At 41.1% G+C, this 18,346-nt stretch overlaps 1 protein-coding gene across 10 annotated transcripts in view; it reads left to right on the top strand.

Annotated features, from left to right (window-relative positions):
• RUBCN (rubicon autophagy regulator) overlaps nt 1-18,346 on the top strand; it is a 50,233-nt gene that overhangs the window by 19,484 nt on the left and 12,403 nt on the right. Inside the window, exons 3-13 of one of the 10 annotated variants that reach the window (XM_081138392.1) lie at nt 2,243-2,329; nt 3,837-3,996; nt 4,627-4,733; nt 5,616-5,772; nt 6,398-6,931; nt 8,301-8,345; nt 10,397-10,492; nt 11,197-11,312; nt 12,045-12,255; nt 12,953-13,060; nt 15,535-15,609. In XM_081138392.1, coding sequence (XP_080994518.1) covers nt 2,243-2,329; nt 3,837-3,996; nt 4,627-4,733; nt 5,616-5,772; nt 6,398-6,931; nt 8,301-8,345; nt 10,397-10,492; nt 11,197-11,312; nt 12,045-12,255; nt 12,953-13,060; nt 15,535-15,609 — 1,696 coding nt within the window. The remainder of the gene's footprint in view (nt 1-2,242; nt 2,330-3,836; nt 3,997-4,626; nt 4,734-5,615; nt 5,773-6,397; nt 6,932-8,300; nt 8,346-10,396; nt 10,493-11,196; nt 11,313-12,044; nt 12,256-12,952; nt 13,061-15,534; nt 15,610-18,346) is intronic. The other 9 variants (XM_081138394.1, XM_081138395.1, XM_081138397.1 and 6 more) reach the window with 9 other exon arrangements.

Below are 18,346 nucleotides of genomic sequence, written 5' to 3'. Positions count from 1 at the left end.
TTTCAATTTTGATAGCTGTTGCTGATTGCCCTCTAGGAACTTATGTCTGTTTACACCCTCACCAACATATGAGAGTATCTAATTCTTTATACTCTTGCTAATATAGGGTGATACTAAACTATCACCTGTATAACAGGTGAAAAGTTACATTTCTCTTACCATGAAAGATGTTTATAAGAGCCTTTGGTCTTTGGTGCGCAAGATGACACTCTAACCACTGAGCATCACCAGCCAGGGCTGCAGAATAATTTTTAATGTGTATATAATGTTATGTGCATGAATGTGCCCTAATTTATTTAATCAGTACCCTACTGATAAATGTTCAAGTTGTTTATATTTTTCATATTTTTTGCTATTATAAAAATACTGAACACTCATGTCTTTTTAAATTTTATGTACAGAAATTTAAAATTTGTGCCTCTGTCTCTTTCTTTTTGATATATACTTATGCTTTTATACATTGAAAAAATTTTTAATTAAAAACTCCAATATTCTTACCTTTTCCCTTGTGGGATGTATAGGTTTCCCCCCTCCTTCATATTTAGCTCCTCAGTATAGCTGGAATTTAACTTGGTATGTAGTTTGTGGACAATGTCTAAATTTACCTACTTCTAGCTAGCCTATTTCCCCAACAATATTTGCTGAATAATCTATTTCTTTTCTATTGACCCTCACCCCCAAAATGGTTTATTAAGTGAACCTAAAATTTTAATGGACTTATTTTTTAGAGCAGTTTTATGTTCTCAGCCAAATTGAGTGGAAGGTACAGAGATTTCCCATAAACTCCCTGCCTTCCCTTGTGCATAGCCTCTCCCATTATTAGCATTCCCCACCAGAGTAGCACATTTGTTACAACTGATGAACCTGCATTAATGCATCATTATCACCCAAAGTCCATAGTTTACATTAGGGTTCACTCTTGGACAAGTTTTTAATGACATGTAACTACTATTATAGTAGCATGCAGAGTAGTTTCACTGCCCTAAGAATCCTCTGTGCTTCACCTACTACTCATCCTCCCTGTCCTACCCCCATCCCAAACCCTGGCAACCACTGTCTGTTTACTGTCTCCATAGTTTTGCCTTTTCTAGAATGTCATATAGTTGAAATCATAAGGTATGTAGCCTTTTCAGATTGAATTCTTTCGTTTAGTAATATGCATTTAAATTTCCTCCATGTCTTTTTATGGCATGATTCCTCATTTCTTTTTAGTGCCGAATAACATTTCATTGTCTGGATGTACCACAGTTTTTTTATCCATTTACCTACTAAGGGACATCTCTGTTACTTCCAAGTTTTGGTAATTATGAATGAATCTGCTATAAACATCCGTGTGTAGGTTTTTATGTGGACATACGTTCTCAGCTCATTTGGGTAAATAACAAGGAGTGTGATGATCATTGGACCAGATGGCAAAAGTATGTTTAGTTTTGCAAAAAACTACCAAACTGTCTGCCAGAGTAGCTATTACATTTTGCATTGCTACTAGCAGTGAATGGGAGTTCCTTTTGCTCCAAGTCCTTGTCAGCATTTGATGTTGGCATTGTTCTGGATTTTGATCATTCTAATAGGTATATAGTGGTATTATGTTTGTTTTACTTATTTTGTTATTAATTAATTAATTAATTAATTTATTAAACATATCTTTATTGATTTCAGAGAGAGGAAAGGAGAGGGAGAGAGAGAGATAGAAACATCAATGACAAGAGAGTCATTGATCGAGCCCACAACCTGGGCATGTGCCCTGACCAGGAATCGAACCCCGATTGCCTGGATCCTAGGTTGACACTCAACCGCTGAGCCACTCACGGCTGGGCTGTTTGTTTTAATTTGTATTTCCCTGATGACATATGATGTGTAGTGTATCTTTTCATGTGTTTATTTGCCATGTGTATATCTTCTTGGGTGAGGTGTCTGTTAAGGTCTTTGGCCCATTTTTAAAATCAGATTATTTGTATTCTTATTGTTGAATGGTGGAGAGATGGGGTAAAAACCAGATTGTTTTCACTGTATAACCTTCTATATCATATGTATGAATTACTTGTTCAAAAGAACAATTAAAATAATTTTAAACAGTTATCCTTTAAAAAGGTGAACATGTATATGTATTCCTTTGATTGCTGCTGAGAACTTTTGTTGAGGCAAAGGAAAGTTATGCTTTTTCTCTCTCTCTCAATGTCAACACTAGAACTAGATTTGGCCCAAAAAGGTAGTGATTTGTTTACCATGTGTGTTCCCACAGCAGGTGTGTTGCCGTCAGACTGATTACTGGCAATTTGTGAAAGACATCCGCTGGCTTAGTCCCCACTCAGCCCTTCATGTGGAGAAGGTAAGAAATGAAGGTAACCACAAGCCTTTGGTGTTTAATGTTCTGTTTGAAGAGTCTCCTTGGATAGAATGATAGTGTGTGTCAAGTTTCTTATTAACTGAGGAGAGGAAATTATCCCTGTAGGACTGATTTGGAGGGGAGGATTATTTGCTTTAAAAGATAAACTTTGCAAACCCATTGTTCTAGGCCACTTTCTCTCCTTTGGGGAAGGGGTGAAAAAGTTTTGCTGTTCTCAAAAGATTTGCATATATAGGACCAAAGTGAAGCTTTTCAAAATCAGAGCATATGGTAAGAGCTTCCCTGAAGTGGTTGGGGGAAGTGGGACTGAAATGCTAATAACTTTTTAAGAACACGAGAATGCACCAATTAGAAAGAAATGTGAGTTTTTGGGAGGCCAGTGTCAAATGGATCCAAACATGTTCCTAACAGCCTTGGCTACCATCATAGCACTCTGCTCTCCTGTCATCTCAGCTCATCACAGTACCCCTGATTTCCAGTCAGGGAAACAGAGCTTGAGAAGGTTAGATGACTTTGCCAGAGTTACACAGCTAGTTCCAGATCAGTCACTGCAAAATTTATGTATTTATTTAACTCTTTATTGTGGAAAACTTTTAATATATACAAAATTAAAGAGAATAGTGTAACGAACTCCAAAATATCCATCACCCATCTTCAATACTATTGATTCACAGCCAGTCTTATTTCATGTATACCCCACTCACTGCCACATTCATTGTTGAGATGATGTTGAGAGAAGTAATTTGTTTTTAATGGTTAGGGAACCCAGTAAAATGTCTTACACTATCCTTTTTATGAAGAGGCCAGGGCCCAATGATTTTCTTATGTAGATTTTGTGTCCTTATTTTATGCCCCCCCCCCCAATTTCCTTTTATAAAATATATTGCTGTAGTCATTTACTCTTAGAAGCTGCTTGAAATTGCCGTTCATCCTCTTTTGCACTGATCTTGGACTATGAGACCTTGCTTTCAGAAACAGCCAAGTAGAAGGAATTCCAAATAGAGAATGCTGTGGCTAGAGACAGAAAGAGGTGCTCAGATGGTTTCTCTTTGGTGAAGAATCTTTGGTGGCATTTTTCCTATATTCTTTCCTCCAGGTTTTTGTTGCATCCTTTTGTGAAAGCCATCAGAAATAGAGGACTCTGTAAGAAAAGGCGAGAGATGAAGTTTATCCTTTCTTTGAATATCCCGGAATAGATGCACCATTGGAGTTAGAGCATAAAGCGACATATGCGTAGGAGCTTTCTTTTCTCTAGGAGCTACATATTAATTAGGTCTTAACTGCTGAGCCCAGTGGCCCAATCCAGGAGCGAAGCCATTAATCCCTTCCTTCCCTCTCCTTACTCAGTAACCTCTAGATGCTAGCTGGAGGAAGAATACCTCTGATTGCCTCCTCTTAACCTGTGTCAATTTAGTTCTTGGATCTTCAGGCCACAGTCTTGCTGTGTTACCAGTATACATGTTTTGACTCATGCCTTTTTGCCTCCTAGTTCATGACCTTGCATGAGAATGGCCAGAGCAGCCCTGACGGTGTGAACGAGCGTGTCATTGCAGAGCTGTGGCTGCAGCATAGCTTGCAGTGCCACTCTCTCTCAGCTCAGCTACGACCTCTGCTTGGGGATAGACAATATATCAGGAAATTCTACACAGGTAGGTACAGGTCACTTAGCCAGCATTGTGGCATATACTCCCTCATTGTTCTTCACTTTACTCTTCCTTAAAGACTCATTCTTACCCACGGTCTCATACTTTTACTTGATGCCATAGAGATTCTAATCAGAAACATGTAGCCAGTCTTCTCTCTCACTTCCTATGTAATACACAATCAAACTTACTCCCCTACTCTCATACAGACAAACCAGTAAGAACAACTGCTACTTACTGAGAGTTTCTATATTCCAATAACTGTTGTATACTTTTTATACATATACTTTTAACAATACCTCTGAGAGTTGGATTTTAATATTCCTGTTTTTCAATCAGGGAAGTAGAGCTCAAGGAGGTTAGGTAACTTGGTCAAAGCCATCCAGAGCCAGGATTCAAATCTGGGTCACTCTGACTTTGAAGCCTCTTGTCCTGGCCTCTCCCCTATATTGCATATTACTTAGTCTCTCTTGTATTCTATTTGTCACTGGCTCTCCTTTCCACAGTGACATGATTCTGCTCAAGTTATGTTTACCTTTTCCCTCGCTCCTTTCCTGATCTTCTCCCTGGGTCATACAGGGAAGCTGAAGATCTCCCGATTGGGCTCCATCACTGTGGTAGCTTTTCTCTCCCCAGATACCGCTTTCCTGCTAAGCGATGCCCATGTCACAGCCATGCTCCAATGCCTAGAAGCAGTGGAACAGAACAACCCCCGCCTCCTCGCTCAAATCGATGCATCTATGGTAAAGGGGGAAAGGAATTATCTATGTCTATGCTGGCCTCCTAGACTTCACCAGGATGTAACCCTCTGTAGCCAGCTATTTCTTCACTTAGGCAGTTGTGAACTGAAAGGCTTTCATTTAAAAAGATACTTGGAAAAGAAGTGGAGGTACTGTTAAGTACTTACTGAAGTAATAAGTCTAAGCTTAGTTATGTTTTTTTAGAAGGGAGATATCTATTTTTTTAAACCCTTTTAAAAATCCTTAGTCTGCATAAGCACCTCCTTAAGGGCAGACTTGACAAAGAGCTGGGAGAAGAGGGATGGTTTTGAATGTGGAGTAGGATTTACAGCATCATACCTAGTATGGCCTAGTATTATCCTGGATCATTTTTGTCCTTGAAGTCTAAAGAAAATGTTGTTGCTTGATGTTGCTTATTATTAACTCTGCAGTTCACTTACCCCATTACTAATATCAGTGCCTCAGCTAGAATGGAATCACAGTCCCTACTCCTTTTAGGGAGGGATCCCCTATCTCTCCTGGTTTTAAAATTTTTATTCTTAGTTACCATCTATTGAATACTACGTATGTGCCAGGCGTGGTGCTATGTACAGTTCATGCATCATCTCATTTAATCATCCTAACTCTATAAGGTTGTCATTAATCTCATTTTATAAAGTAGGCCACTGAGGGGCAGAGTAGAGAAGTCATTTGCCCAAAGTTTGGACCAAATAGCTTGTAAGCGATAGGGCCTGGATTTGAATCCTGGTCTGACTTCTGGCTCCACGTACATAGCAGTCCAAGCCTGCTGCCAAAGGCCAGCTTCTATCATTGATTCTGTAGTGCTTTAGTGCCCATCTGTGGACCTCTATCGTTGACTCTGACTCATTGTTTTTTTATTTGTAGTTTGCCAGAAAGCATGAGAGCCCACTGCTGGTGACAAAGAGCCAGAGCCTGACAGCTCTGCCTGGTTCCACATGCACCCCTCCAACCAGCTATGCTCAGCATTCCTACTTTGGGTCCTTCTCTAGCCTCCACCAATCCATACCCAACCACGGCCCAGGTATGGGAGCAGGAAGGGGTAGTCATGACATGTATTCTCACCTATAAAGAAGAAGACTTTGTGGGTGCTCACAGGGTGGGTATAGATAGAGCCTTGGGTTGGTGCAATTTGTCAAACTTCATGTCTTAATAGTGGGCATCTTAAAAATTGTATAGCAACTAGTCTAAGATAATTCAGTAGAATCATTAAAATAACAGAGGAAAGAGATGCTTTTAGGTTCCCCGGGGTTTCTACTTCATTGCCAAGAAGGCATTTCACTAGTAGTAGCTAACATATATTGAATGCCTACCATGTGCCAGGCTCTGTTGTAATCGATTTAAATGTATTATCTCATTTGATCCTCAAAACAATCCTATGAGGTAGGTGTTACTATTGCTCATTTTACAGATGAGGAATACATGCTAATAAGCCATGAAACCACTGTCTCAAGACCTCATTCTCTTAATTTAGCTGCTTCTAAGTAATTTTTTACTCACCTCAAATGACTTACCTTTTCTAAGGTGACTCCATGTATTCTGAGCACCCAGTAATGATAGGGAGTTTGATCCTTAATTGTAGAGAAGCCCTTAATATATACCAAAGGTTTCCAGCTCACCTTTCCCTTCCCTTTCTTTTTATATCCTAGAAAGAAGGTCTACTTCCTTTTCTCTCTCTGGCCCTCCCCGGAAACCTCAAGAAAGCAGAGGGCACATTTCCCCAGCAGAGGATCAAACCATCCAAGCCCCTCTGCTTCCAGTCTCTGCATTAGCCAGGGATTCCCCCTCAACTCCAAATGAGATGAGCTCCAGCACTCTGACCAGCCCCTTAGAATCATCCTGGGTCAGCAGCCAGAATGATTCCCCAAGTGATGCCAGTGAGGGGCCTGAGTACTTGGCCATCGGTAACCTGGACTCCCGAGGTCGGACCGCCAGTTGTCAGAGTCACAGCAGCAATGCCGAGAGCAGCAGCTCCAATTTGTTCTCCTCTAGCAGTTCCCAGAAGCCAGATACTGCTGCTTCTTCCCTAGTGGACCAAGAGGGAGGTGGGCAGAGCCAGCTGTCCAGTGTCCTTCGCAGGTCCAGCTTCTCAGAGGGGCAGGCACTCACTGTCACCAGTGGAACAAAGAAGAGCCATACTCGCTCCCATTCGGATACCAACATTGTCTCCAGAGGAGCCTCAGGTAATGTTAATCACCAGCCCCTAGATAGTAAGGTGGCCTCCTGCATTTTTCTTAGGGTGGAAGGGAGAGTTTGTTCTTAAGGGTCTTCAAATGGTAGATAGAGAAGTTATGCTTCTCACAAAAGAGAGGAGTTTGTAATCTTACAGGGATACCCAAGGAATCTCTCTAAGAATATTTGTTTATTTCTTTATACATCGCTAAATAGTAAATGCTTTCCTGGATTCGTTCACTAGTTCTTTAGCATCAGAGCATACATAATGTGACTCATCACAGTTTGCATTTTAAATGTATCTTTCAGACAGAGGGAAAGTACTAATAAGCTTTAAAAAGAATCCCATTAAATGTCTCCCCTTCCTGTAGTTCCTGAGTAGTTTGGTCAGCATGTATTACCCAATATGAGAGAGGCCAAGTGATATTAGGGTTTCCTTATTAAAACAAGGGATATAGTGAGTGTGGGGTGATGTGACCTAGTAAACAAGTAGGCAGGGCAGACTGCATCACTAACTCAGGTTGAAAGACAGTCAGATAAGGAGGCCTTGGCTGCTGAGACCTCCTTCACACAAGCACCAGCTGCTAGGAGCAGAGAGTACCGTAGGCACAGGGAGGTTCACTGCTTTTGTCATCTTCCTGACATCATCTTTCCTAGGTTGTTGGTGTCTGGCAGGCTTTGGTTGGGTTTCATTTGTAAGAGAATCTCCATTATAGCAAGTATAACATGGACCTTTGTGCTTAAAGCCAGTTCTGTGTGAGAAACCCCCAGAAATAAAATATAAAAAATTAAGAACAAAATAGGAGGATTTCCTTTAGCAACTAGAGCCATTGATTTCTCTGTAATTTCTAGGAAGGTGAGAGCTAAGGCCCTCATCTGAAACTTATGAATGGCAAACTTTTGTCTTTGTTTTATGTCCAAGAATGTGGTTTGGCTTATTGGAACGCTTTAGAAAAAACCCCACAAAAAACTCCCAAGTCAAAGCCTGTCTTCCCATGAGCTTTTTTAGGTGTGAAAAGTGCTTGGGTTAGAGCCTCAATTCACATCTCCTCTTGCAGGCCTGGTGTAGACTGTACGCCAGGCCACTGGTCTTTGAGCATGTAATACTTCCCTGTCCTCGTTCTTGAATCCATTTGGATTCCAGAAACCACAGTAACCTGCATGGGAAAGGGAACTAGAGAAAACCTAAGAAGAAGGGTCTGAAGGAGGGGTGGCTCATGTGCAGCTTCTTGCGTGAGTCATCCCTCCTTCAGCACAAGGGTTCCCTCTCGGGAGTTAAATTTCCATCCCCGCTAGATAAAAGGACACTCTTTTTCTCACTTTCTATGTTCTCATTTCCTCTATCTGGACTGTCCTCTGCACCTGTCTGTCTACGTACAGGAGGCCCCAGGAATATCACCATTATAGTTGAAGATCCCATTGCAGGTTTGGTAGCCAGTTCTCCTCCTGTCTGTGTGCCACCTCCTCCTCCTGCTGCTGCTTCTCTGTGACCAATTTGCCTATATCAGAACCTCCTTTTCCATTCTGGTGTCAAATCAAGTCTGGCTAGTCTGGTCCTGCTGTGATGCTTGGACCTCTCTGTAAAATGGCACCAATATTTTGCCTAATATGTTTTCTGCCCAAGACTTTCAAATGCTTCATTCAGTCTCCCAACTGCTCTGGGAGGCAGAGTCAAGACTTGTCAATTCTGTTTGTCTGAAGATGAAACTGAGGCCTGCTATACGTCTAAGGCACCATGATGAAACAGTGGCAGAATTTTTCTAATAACTGAATACTCAGAACGGAGTGCTCTGTTTTCCTTGAATTAACACCAGAATGTTTTTTCTTCCCTTCCCGTGGTCTTGAATGTGGATGCATGCTTTTTGCGTCTCCTAAAGTCTTCTGTTTCCTTTTTCTGTCACTTGTCTTCCTTCCCTTATCAGGTTCTCCCCACCCCTCATCCCAGCCATTGCATAGGATTTTTCTAATGACTTAGTCTGTTTCTTTGGTTTTCACAGTGGTGTTCAAGCTGAATATTGTACCATAATGCATGGAGATATTAACACTAGATTGTGTCTGCAAGACAGAGTAGTGAGGGAGGACTGAAAACCATGTTCTCCTGGTAACGGGTGAAGCCACTGGGTATGTTAGCTTGGAAAAGAGAAGGTTAAAGAGGAGTGAGTCTGCAGGACCATTGTTTAGAGGAGTATTGTTCTTAAGGAGATGAGAAACCATAAGACAGATTTCAAATGAGTATGAAGAAAGTTAGAGATTTTCAGTTGAATGGGCTACCATGAGGAGACAGTAAGCTCAGTAAGCAAGGCTGGACGGCCTTTACATGTTGTAAGGAAATAGGGTGCTGGTGTTGGAGTTTGTGTTGTACACTGAGCTTGACTGGGGACTTCAGAGTTCCCTTCCAAGTCATGGATTCTTAACAAGGCACCATGGTAACTGCTGGTTTGCCTTGTCAGTCGTGAGGATCAGAGCCCAATGTCAGGACCACCAGAAATCTTTGAGGCCCAAGAGAACACCGAGTTATCTCTGACTACTTGGTAGCATATTTTGAGAGGAGCAGCTGACAAGTTGGCACCATCTGTCAGGGAAATGGGTAGGATGCAGCTCAGCCATTCATTCTCCCCGAGCATACCACTCACTTCTCAGGTGTCCACCTGCTTTCCTGCCTGCTCTTCCCTCTGTGACACTAGAATTTTGTTTCCCTTTGGAGAATATCAGCTTCTCATTTCCTGTGAGCCCTGCCTGCTGCTATTTCTCCAATCCCAACTTTCACTGTTCCTTGAAAACTTCCACCCATGCACTTCCTACTTTGCCAGCTTTCTCTTGAAACCTCTCCCTTCCTTCTCCAGTAAGGTGGGACATGCAGCCCTTTGGTTACAAGGTCATCATCCTTGGCTTCTCTAGCATTGTCTTGATGCTTGTTTTAAGGACATTGCTGCATTTTGTTTTGATGTTCTGCCAATTCAGAAATGGGTTAAATTTGTAGGTATGACACATTTACATTTCAGGTTGAAGAGAAGCCCTATTCTGGAATTTCCTTAGTGAGTTTAACCCTTCTGATACTGTTTTAAACCTAGTGTCAAGGTATCAGAAAAGTTTCAATCTGTTTACCTTTTTTTTTATCGTGAAAACAGTCTTATAAGTTGGTTTGTCAAGAGGGTAGAAGGTGGCTGATATTTCTGGAATGTTTGGTAAGAGGGTGGAAGAACAAGAACTAAACTCATAAATTCACTTTCACTTGATTTCTTTTTCACCTTTGTGTTTCGTTCCGGGTCATGTTTTTTCTCTTTTCCCATTAGAATATATTGGCTTCCTGTGTGTTCCAGCATTTTGGGGCTGCTCCCTGTTGGTGTGCCACCTCTCTCCTGTTTGCGAGGGCATTGGGAATGGGAGCAGTTAAATGTTGAAAAGCTGAAGTTGGAGATGTATCTGTTACTCACCTTGTGTGTGTGTTTTTACTTCCTGGTGGTCACTGACACTAGAATCCTGCAGTGATAAGTCGAAGTTGAGAGGCCCTTTGCCCTACTCTGGCCAAAGCAGTGAAGTCAGCACACCCAGCTCTCTGTACATGGAGTATGGTGAGTACTAGGAAGGCAGGGCTGCAGTTGTGTCTTCGCTCTCCCCTTGTGCCTGCCAAGCTCTGAGCTGTGTGGCTCATCTCAGCTCTGTGGAGGGTACTCACTGTACGGTCTCACTCTCCCTTTAATCATTTTCAGCCCCTGTGCTAGAAATCACACTGCCCCACCATTTCTCTTGCTCCTCTCTGACTTAGCGGTCCCACCTTCTTATGCTATGGTGTTATCACTATGAATGTCTGTTGAGCCAGATGGAATGGCTCTCTGAGTGGGTGAGAGGGACCTTGAAAAGAGGCCTTTGAGTATCTGAGTTTAATTACCAGAAGATAAGCTCCACATGGAAATCATCCATAGGAGGAAACCAGTTGTTTTCTTGTCTCTCAGCACAGGTTTTTTGTTTTGTTTTCCTTTTTTTTTTTTTTTTGGTAGGGTAGGAGAGTGTGTCATCTTAAATTTAGGTGGTAAAAATTTTCTCCAGGTTCTCTGCATTTATTCCTTCATTCTTTAACCAGGAGGGTTTGTGCTCTGGAATCCTGAAATTCAGAGAAATTCCTTTAGAAGGTAGATATCTTTTTTCCACCCTGTTACCTGGGAAAATTTGGGACCATTGTTAGTGGTAAAAACACAAGACTTCTTAAGAAGCATACCTGTTACATTTTTGCTTTTCAAAGCGGAGCTTTTTATATTCACATTCCATTTGCCCACAGAGGGTGGTCAGTACCTATGCTCAGGTGAAGGCATGTTCCGAAGACCGTCAGAAGGACAGTCCCTTATCAGCTACCTGTCCGAGCAAGACTTTGGCAGCTGTGCAGACCTGGAAAAGGTGAGGAATCTAATGGGCTCCTGAAGAGCCCTTGAGTTGGGAGGTCTGAGGGGCTGTAGTGCCATTTGTTCTAAAGAGTCTTGGGGTACACAGCAGTAACATGAGTATAGACTGTAGTAAAGTAAGTTCACAGTAAAGATAAGCTCAATAAATTCTATCTATAGAGAACTCTTCAGGGGGTTGTGCTCCTCATCAAGTCCAAAAATATTACTGATTTTATCATAGAAGCTGCCTTGGGCAGAGAAGCATTGAATTTTAGCCACATGATTCTTGTTTCCTTGATCCTGGAACCTTAGGAGAAAACTGTTTCCAGAATCAACTTCTATATTTTGTTCTAAGGCTCAGATATGTAATAAATAATGTCCCTGTAGAATTTTATAGCTTACAAAGCACTTTATCTTGAGACATCACATTTACTTTAATACTTTGTATACAGGTGTATGGCTTTAGGAAAGACCCTGATTTGAAATTCTGGATCACTTCTTTGTCATATTTTTATGTAGAAAGTAGAACAGGAAGGACAGGCATGAACAGATATGAGAGCAAAGAGAATGTAGAACAGGTTTTCCAGCCATCAGCTTTCCTTACAGTAGAATTGTACATTTCCTCTGGGTGTTTTGAATAAAAGCAGTGCATGACTTGGAAGCGTTATTCCCAACATTATAATCAGTGAGGTGTTCAATACTTCTAACCCCTTCCTAAACAACTTCTTTGGTGCTCTCCTTCCCCCAGGAGAATGCCCACTTCAGTATCTCAGAGTCCTTGATTGCTGCCATTGAATTAATGAAGTGCAACATGATGAACCAGTGCCTAGAAGAGGAGGAAGAGGAAGGGGAAGACAGCGATAGAGAGATCCAGGAACTGAAGCAGAAGATCCGCCTTCGTCGCCAGCAGATCCGCACCAAGAATCTGCTCCCTGTGTACCAGGAGACTGAGCATGGAAGTGAGTAAGGCTGTGAACACCTCTGATCCTACTTCTTCAGGGCCTCAGGATAAGACTTGGTGCCTTGTGGGTTTTAATTTGAGATGTTTAACCAAGCCAAGGGTTTCTCTTCTGTCAGCAAGATTTTCTGTTCTATTGTTTTCTTTTTTTAAAAAAATATATCTTTATTGATTTCAGAGAGAGGAAAGGAGAGGGAGAGAGATAGAAACATCAATGATGAGAGAGTCATTGATCGGCTGCCTCCTGCGCGCCCCCGACTGGGGATTGAGCCCGCAACCCGGACATGTGCCCTGGCCAGGAATCTAACCTCGCCTGGATCCTAGGTCGACTCTCAACTGCTGAGCCACGCCTGGCCGGGCTGTTCTATTGTTTTCTACCAGACCAGAGTCCTAGAGTTCATCCATATCCAACCTCAGAAATATCTTCCAAAAAATAGATTTCTGATATGAGGAGACCATTGGTCCCAAATTCACTTTCCAAACAGCAGTACCTACTATTTACATGAAACTTTATAAATTTCATGAATAAAATGGGGACCAATCAGGAAGAAGGACTAGTTTCCACTTCCCCAGCATCACTCCCAAGGTTCTGTTTACTTCTCTGTTGAAGTTGTACTAGGTCCTTCATTGTGACCCCAGAAGAAGTAGATGTTTTTCTGTCCTGTTGATTCCCTTCCCCTCTTTTTAAATGTTAACAGGCTTTCGGATCACTTCCAGCAGCTCCCAGTTCAGTTCACGTGATTCCACACAGTTCTCTGAATCTGGCTCTGGCTCTGCTGATGAAGTTGATGAATTTGAAATCCAAGGTAAGAAGTGGCACTTTGTTTCAAGGAAGCTTTCATTACCTGTTTTTTTTAAAATTTTGAATCATAGGCTGAGAAGCTGTCCCCAAGTAGCTTGGAATGTTTTTGGTTATTGTAAAGGACAGCCTCTCTTGCTAAAAACAAAACCCCTTTAAAATTTAAGCAGAAAGAACACTGAAAGGAAGTGTTCCAGGTGGAGTGGCCTGGCTGTTGAAGTCACCCTGGTACTTCTTCCTCAAGTGCACCTTTCTCTTAGACTCTCACTTAGATTCCTCTGCTAAGAGCCTGGGGCTGGCCCGTACCTACATGAAATTAGAATCCTATTCTCTTGTATTTCCTAATACAACTGAAATTGTTTCAAAGTGTTTAAAAGGAGCTTTATTATAATCCTAAGAGAGAAAGGACAGAAAGAGTCACTGGGGGTGAAAAATACAGTTTACAAAGTAGAGCTTTATTTTCTGTCCTACCAGTGCCAAGTTGCTTAGCAGAATCACAAACTCTTGTAGTTGTTCTTGTTGTGAGCATCTGCATAGAGAAGGGGAGGGGTCCTAATCTGAGAAGGCAGTTGTGTAAACTAGGTTAACCCATGATTAATGGGTTAATTCATTCCTGCAAATCATAGATTTCTTCAAGTCCCCATCAGTGCAACAACCAAACCAACCAACCAACCAACCAACCAACCAACAAAAAAGCCCAGTTCAGGACATAGCTTTTTCCCCATGGGTGAAACCAAGAGTGATTTTCTTATAGAGGGTGAATTGTATCTGTAATTCTCCAATGGAACATGATGATGAATAGATAGATCTTTTATTGCACGAGGCTCCGATTTCCTGTTTGCACCAATCTAGAGAACCCATTCACCTGCACAGACCTCCAGGTGTGGTAGCTGGGTTTCTTTCCCATTCAGAAATAGAATTTTTACACATATTTTTCCAGGTTTCCAGGAAATCTTCCTTCTGTATTTTCCTTAATGTATCTGCTTTCTATTCATGACAATAGTAGTCACTTAAAACTCATTTTTTGTTTTTTGTGTGTTTGTATGTGGTTTTCCAACAACAATTCTTCAATTCTTTGACACTACAATTCAATTCTAACACTAACTCCTGGAGCACATACCTGACCCCACAGCTTAAGGTCTCAATCCCATGAGACTATCCCTGCTTAGATGTCAGCCACAAATGGGGTCATCAGGCTAACCACATCTCCCCAGCCAACTACAAACTCAGGGGTTCCCATGACTCCCTACTCAAGTTCAATAATTAGCTAGATTGACTCACAGAACTCAGGAAAGCACTATACTTACCATTATTGTTCATTGTAAAGGATAAAAATGAACAGCTACATGAAGAGTTCATAGGGCAAGATCCCAGACTCTGTCCCTGTGGAGTCAGGGTGTGCCACTACCCTGGTACATCAATATGTTCACCAACGAGGAAGCTCCCCCGGGCCTCATCATTGTGAGTTTTTATCAAGGTTTCATTGCATAGGCATGAGTGATTAAATCATTGACCATTGGTGATTAAACTTAATTTCCAGGCCCTCTCCCCTCCTGGGAAATTGGGGTTGGGGCTAAAAGTTCTCCTGGTTGCCAGACCTATCCAAGCTATCTGCGTGTCCCCAAGAGTCCCCCTATTAATAGCATAAACTCAGCTATAATTGAAAGGGGCTCATTATGGATAACAAAGGACATTCCTGTCACTCAGGAAATAACAAGGATTTTAGGAGCTCTGTGCCAGCAACTGGTCCAAAAACCAAATATATATTTTTTATTATGCCACAGTCTGTGATTGACTTGATCTCCAAATTAGAAAAAAATTAAAAATTTCTGCCTCTCTCTTGGGATCAACAGTCAGAATTTCATGAGGGTAATATTAAGGTAAATTTAAAACATGCTGCTTCACTGGGTGCAGATAAGTCTGTTCCTTGCATCAAAGCAAAGAGCCAGGGGAAGCTATGTAATCTGGAAGAAGCCAGATTTGAAATAGCCTGCCTGGGGGTGGCATGAAATATACCAGTGGGCCCAAGAAGATGTTTAATCAACTAACTCTCTAGTCAGTTCAAAACAGAAATCCTTAAAGGAAAAGATCTTAAGGTAGGATTTCTCGAACTCTAGGCCCCATAACTTTGTCGTGATAGACTGTCTTGTGCATTGTAGAATGTTTAGCATCATCCTGCCTCTACCCACTAGATGCCAGTAGCTCACTACCCTCTCCCACAACCATGACAATTAAAAAATGTCTCCAGACATTGCCAGTTATAAAATCTGGCAAAACCTTCCCCCAGTTGAGAACCAAAGCTGTAGTGAATAGTATACCTATAGAGAATACCTATAGATTTAAGTTCCTAAAAGTAGTTTCATCTTTTGGAGCAAAAGTCAAATCCTGATTCCAGGAATATGTGGTATAGAACTGTCATTTTCATTGATTTATTTCCTGTTTGAATACTAAAGGGCCCCTTTTATAATCATTATTACACAGATGGTAGTGAAGGATCTAACCTGACTCACATGTCAAAGAATGGACTCTCAGTGTCAATGGCCTCGATGTTTTCAGGTAGCCTATGTTGCAAGCGTGGGTGTGCTCATACATGTATGTGTGTGAATGTTTGTACCAGCCTTTGTACATAGTTTATGTGATACCTGTCAAGGTTATGAAGACTACAGGGCCTGGAGAACTAGCTGGGAAAACGGCTTAAGCCAGCTAGGGACAATTTAGACATTCATTTTCTTCTTCCTCATATCACCCTACCAATACTCCTCTCTGAGATTGTCCTTGTTTATCTTTCCCTAAGTGATACTTGTAGATTAAGTGACCATTATGGCTGATGCAGGTAGTAGACAGTTTAGAAAGGAATGGTCAGGTGAAGAAATTTTAGTTTAAGCCTATAGCTAAGCTACTGTCACATATCCAGATAGCAAAAATCAGATAGAATGGTATGAAATTTAGTGTTTGTTTAGCTAAAGTTTTGAATTTGCAGGGCTAAAAAGCTCTGTCTTCTAGCATACAATTAGGATTTACTGTTGCAAATATTTGGCTTTAGTAATTGCTTTGTGATCCAAACAGATAGGCTTTCCGTAGGTAGAGTAACTAAAAGAAAGTAGCAGTTTTCTACTCAAAGTGGCTTTACAACACACAAACAGCAAAACTCAGGATGTTTATTAAAGTTAATTTTAACTTAATATTGTTAGCAACTAGAATTTGAAATAAACATATAAAATTAGATTGATTTAGAGAAATAAAAATAATTAGGTACCTTTTTCTCTACTCCTGAACTGTTATAATTTATTCTAACCTAGTCTTCCCTTGCTTGAGATGTAATTACCCTGTCACTTTTTAACTGGTTTCTGACGTGTTTACAACGACAGTCCTTTGCTTGTGCATTTACTGATGTAAGCCACCTCTCTGTCAGTCTATTTTAACCACACAGCTCACCTTTAGTTGGTCTTCGTAGCATCCTTCACCCATTTGGGGAGTGTTAAAGCTTTTTTTATACACCAAGAATATGAAACATTTTTCAGTTAAAAAACTACTTTTTCTTATGATCCACATCCCAACATATTATGGAGTTTAGGGGGAACGCAGTCAGAACAAGCCTATCTCAAAAGTTTTACTTCTTTGGACACAGATTCCCAATTGTGAAAGTATAATATCCAATTCATCTTTCTCTACTCTAGATTTCTTTATTGCTTTCTGTTTCTTTTCATCTGTTTCTGGCCTTTAATCAAGGTTATAACTGGTACCAAATTCTTGCTAAAAAATGTCATTATGCTTTTTATTAGCAATCTTTTTTATCAATTCTAGAAGTTTACAGATCATGTCTAGAGGTTTCTTTTTGATCACCGTAAGTGATTTACACTATTGAAGAGTCTGTTGGGATATTATTATAGGAGGGTCATCAGAATTCATATATCCTTGGAAAAATTGAGAATCATATTATGGACATCATCTATAATAAATATTCTTTAATAAATAGTCACTTTTCTTAGATCCCAATTCATCAAGTCAACCATATGGAACAGAAGTGTTTATGAAGGAAATAGATTTGAAAGTTACTTCCTCCTAGCAATAAAGTGGATATAAACCTTGCGATTATAGAAAGCTTTGTATTCATTAGCATCTATTTCTTTTTTAAAAACAATTTTACTGAAGTATAATTACCTATCAAAATTCACCCACTTTAAGCGTATGATAATTTTTAGTAAATTTACCAAGTTGTACAACCATCACCACAATCTAGTTTTAGAACATTTTCACCATCTCCCACTAAGTGCCCGTTTACAGTTATTCTTGTTTCCACCTCAAGCCCCCATCCACTGCTAATCTACCTTCTGTCTCTGTAGATTTATGTTTTCTGGACATTTCATATTAATGGAATCATACAATATATGATCTTTTGTGTCTGGCTTCTTTTACCTTACCTGTTTCTTCTGATGGTGTCTGCCACACTGGTTTGATATCATTCATAAGCTCCCAATTCCAGATAGTCTTTTCAGCTTCTTTAGTTTCAGTGTTTTATTGTTCTTTTTACTCCCAAAGCCCCCTTTATCCTCTTGTATTACAGCTGCATGAATTCTTCATTATCTTCCTTTGTAGATTCTTCTAGAATTTCAGTCTTCTGGGCATATGTATCTAGTCAGGGTCCAATCAAGAAACAGAAACCACACAGTAATTTGAGTAGGGAAAGTTTAATATAAAGAATTATTAACTATAATGGAGGGGTCAAAGTAATGGGAAACTGACTCATAAGGAGTAAAGAGAACGGTAGAGCAAACAGGAATAGCAGATATCGGCAGCAGTCACTATCCCTAGGGCTGAGATAGAGCACCCTGGGTAGGAACAAATGTCGAAGAGGGCCACATCTCCAAGGTTGAGATTCAGACCTCCTGGCTCACTGGATGGTAGAGAACTTCTCTGAAGCTGCAGTGCTGCCCTGAGAGTATGCCAGGGGATGCTGTCCACAGGAGGTGCCGTGCCAATGGCCCTCACCAGGAAATCATTCCCTGGGGTGCTAGAGGAGGTTTCCTGTCCACAGGGAGGTGTCATGCCTCAAAACTCAGAGGAGCTGGCAGAAGAGGTTTATGGGAAGCCTCCTCTTGCTGTGAAGCTTTTCCAGGAGGTGCCAAGGGAAGCCTTTTAATGAGAAGTGCCACTAGTGGCACTCTGCTGCAAAGCTGCCTCAAGGCATGCTTAGCCAGGGGAAAGTCACAGGCAGTACAGGCGTCTGTCTAGAGGAGCACACAAGAACCAGCGAGAGAAACCCCTTCCTCCTCCAGTGTCCCTCCAGTGCCCT

The sequence above is a fragment of the Miniopterus schreibersii genome (genome assembly GCF_964146895.1).
Source record: "Miniopterus schreibersii genome assembly, chromosome: 5".
In the NCBI taxonomy this organism is placed as follows: Eukaryota; Metazoa; Chordata; class Mammalia; order Chiroptera; family Miniopteridae; genus Miniopterus; species Miniopterus schreibersii.
This window is presented reverse-complemented; position numbering and strand designations above follow the sequence as displayed.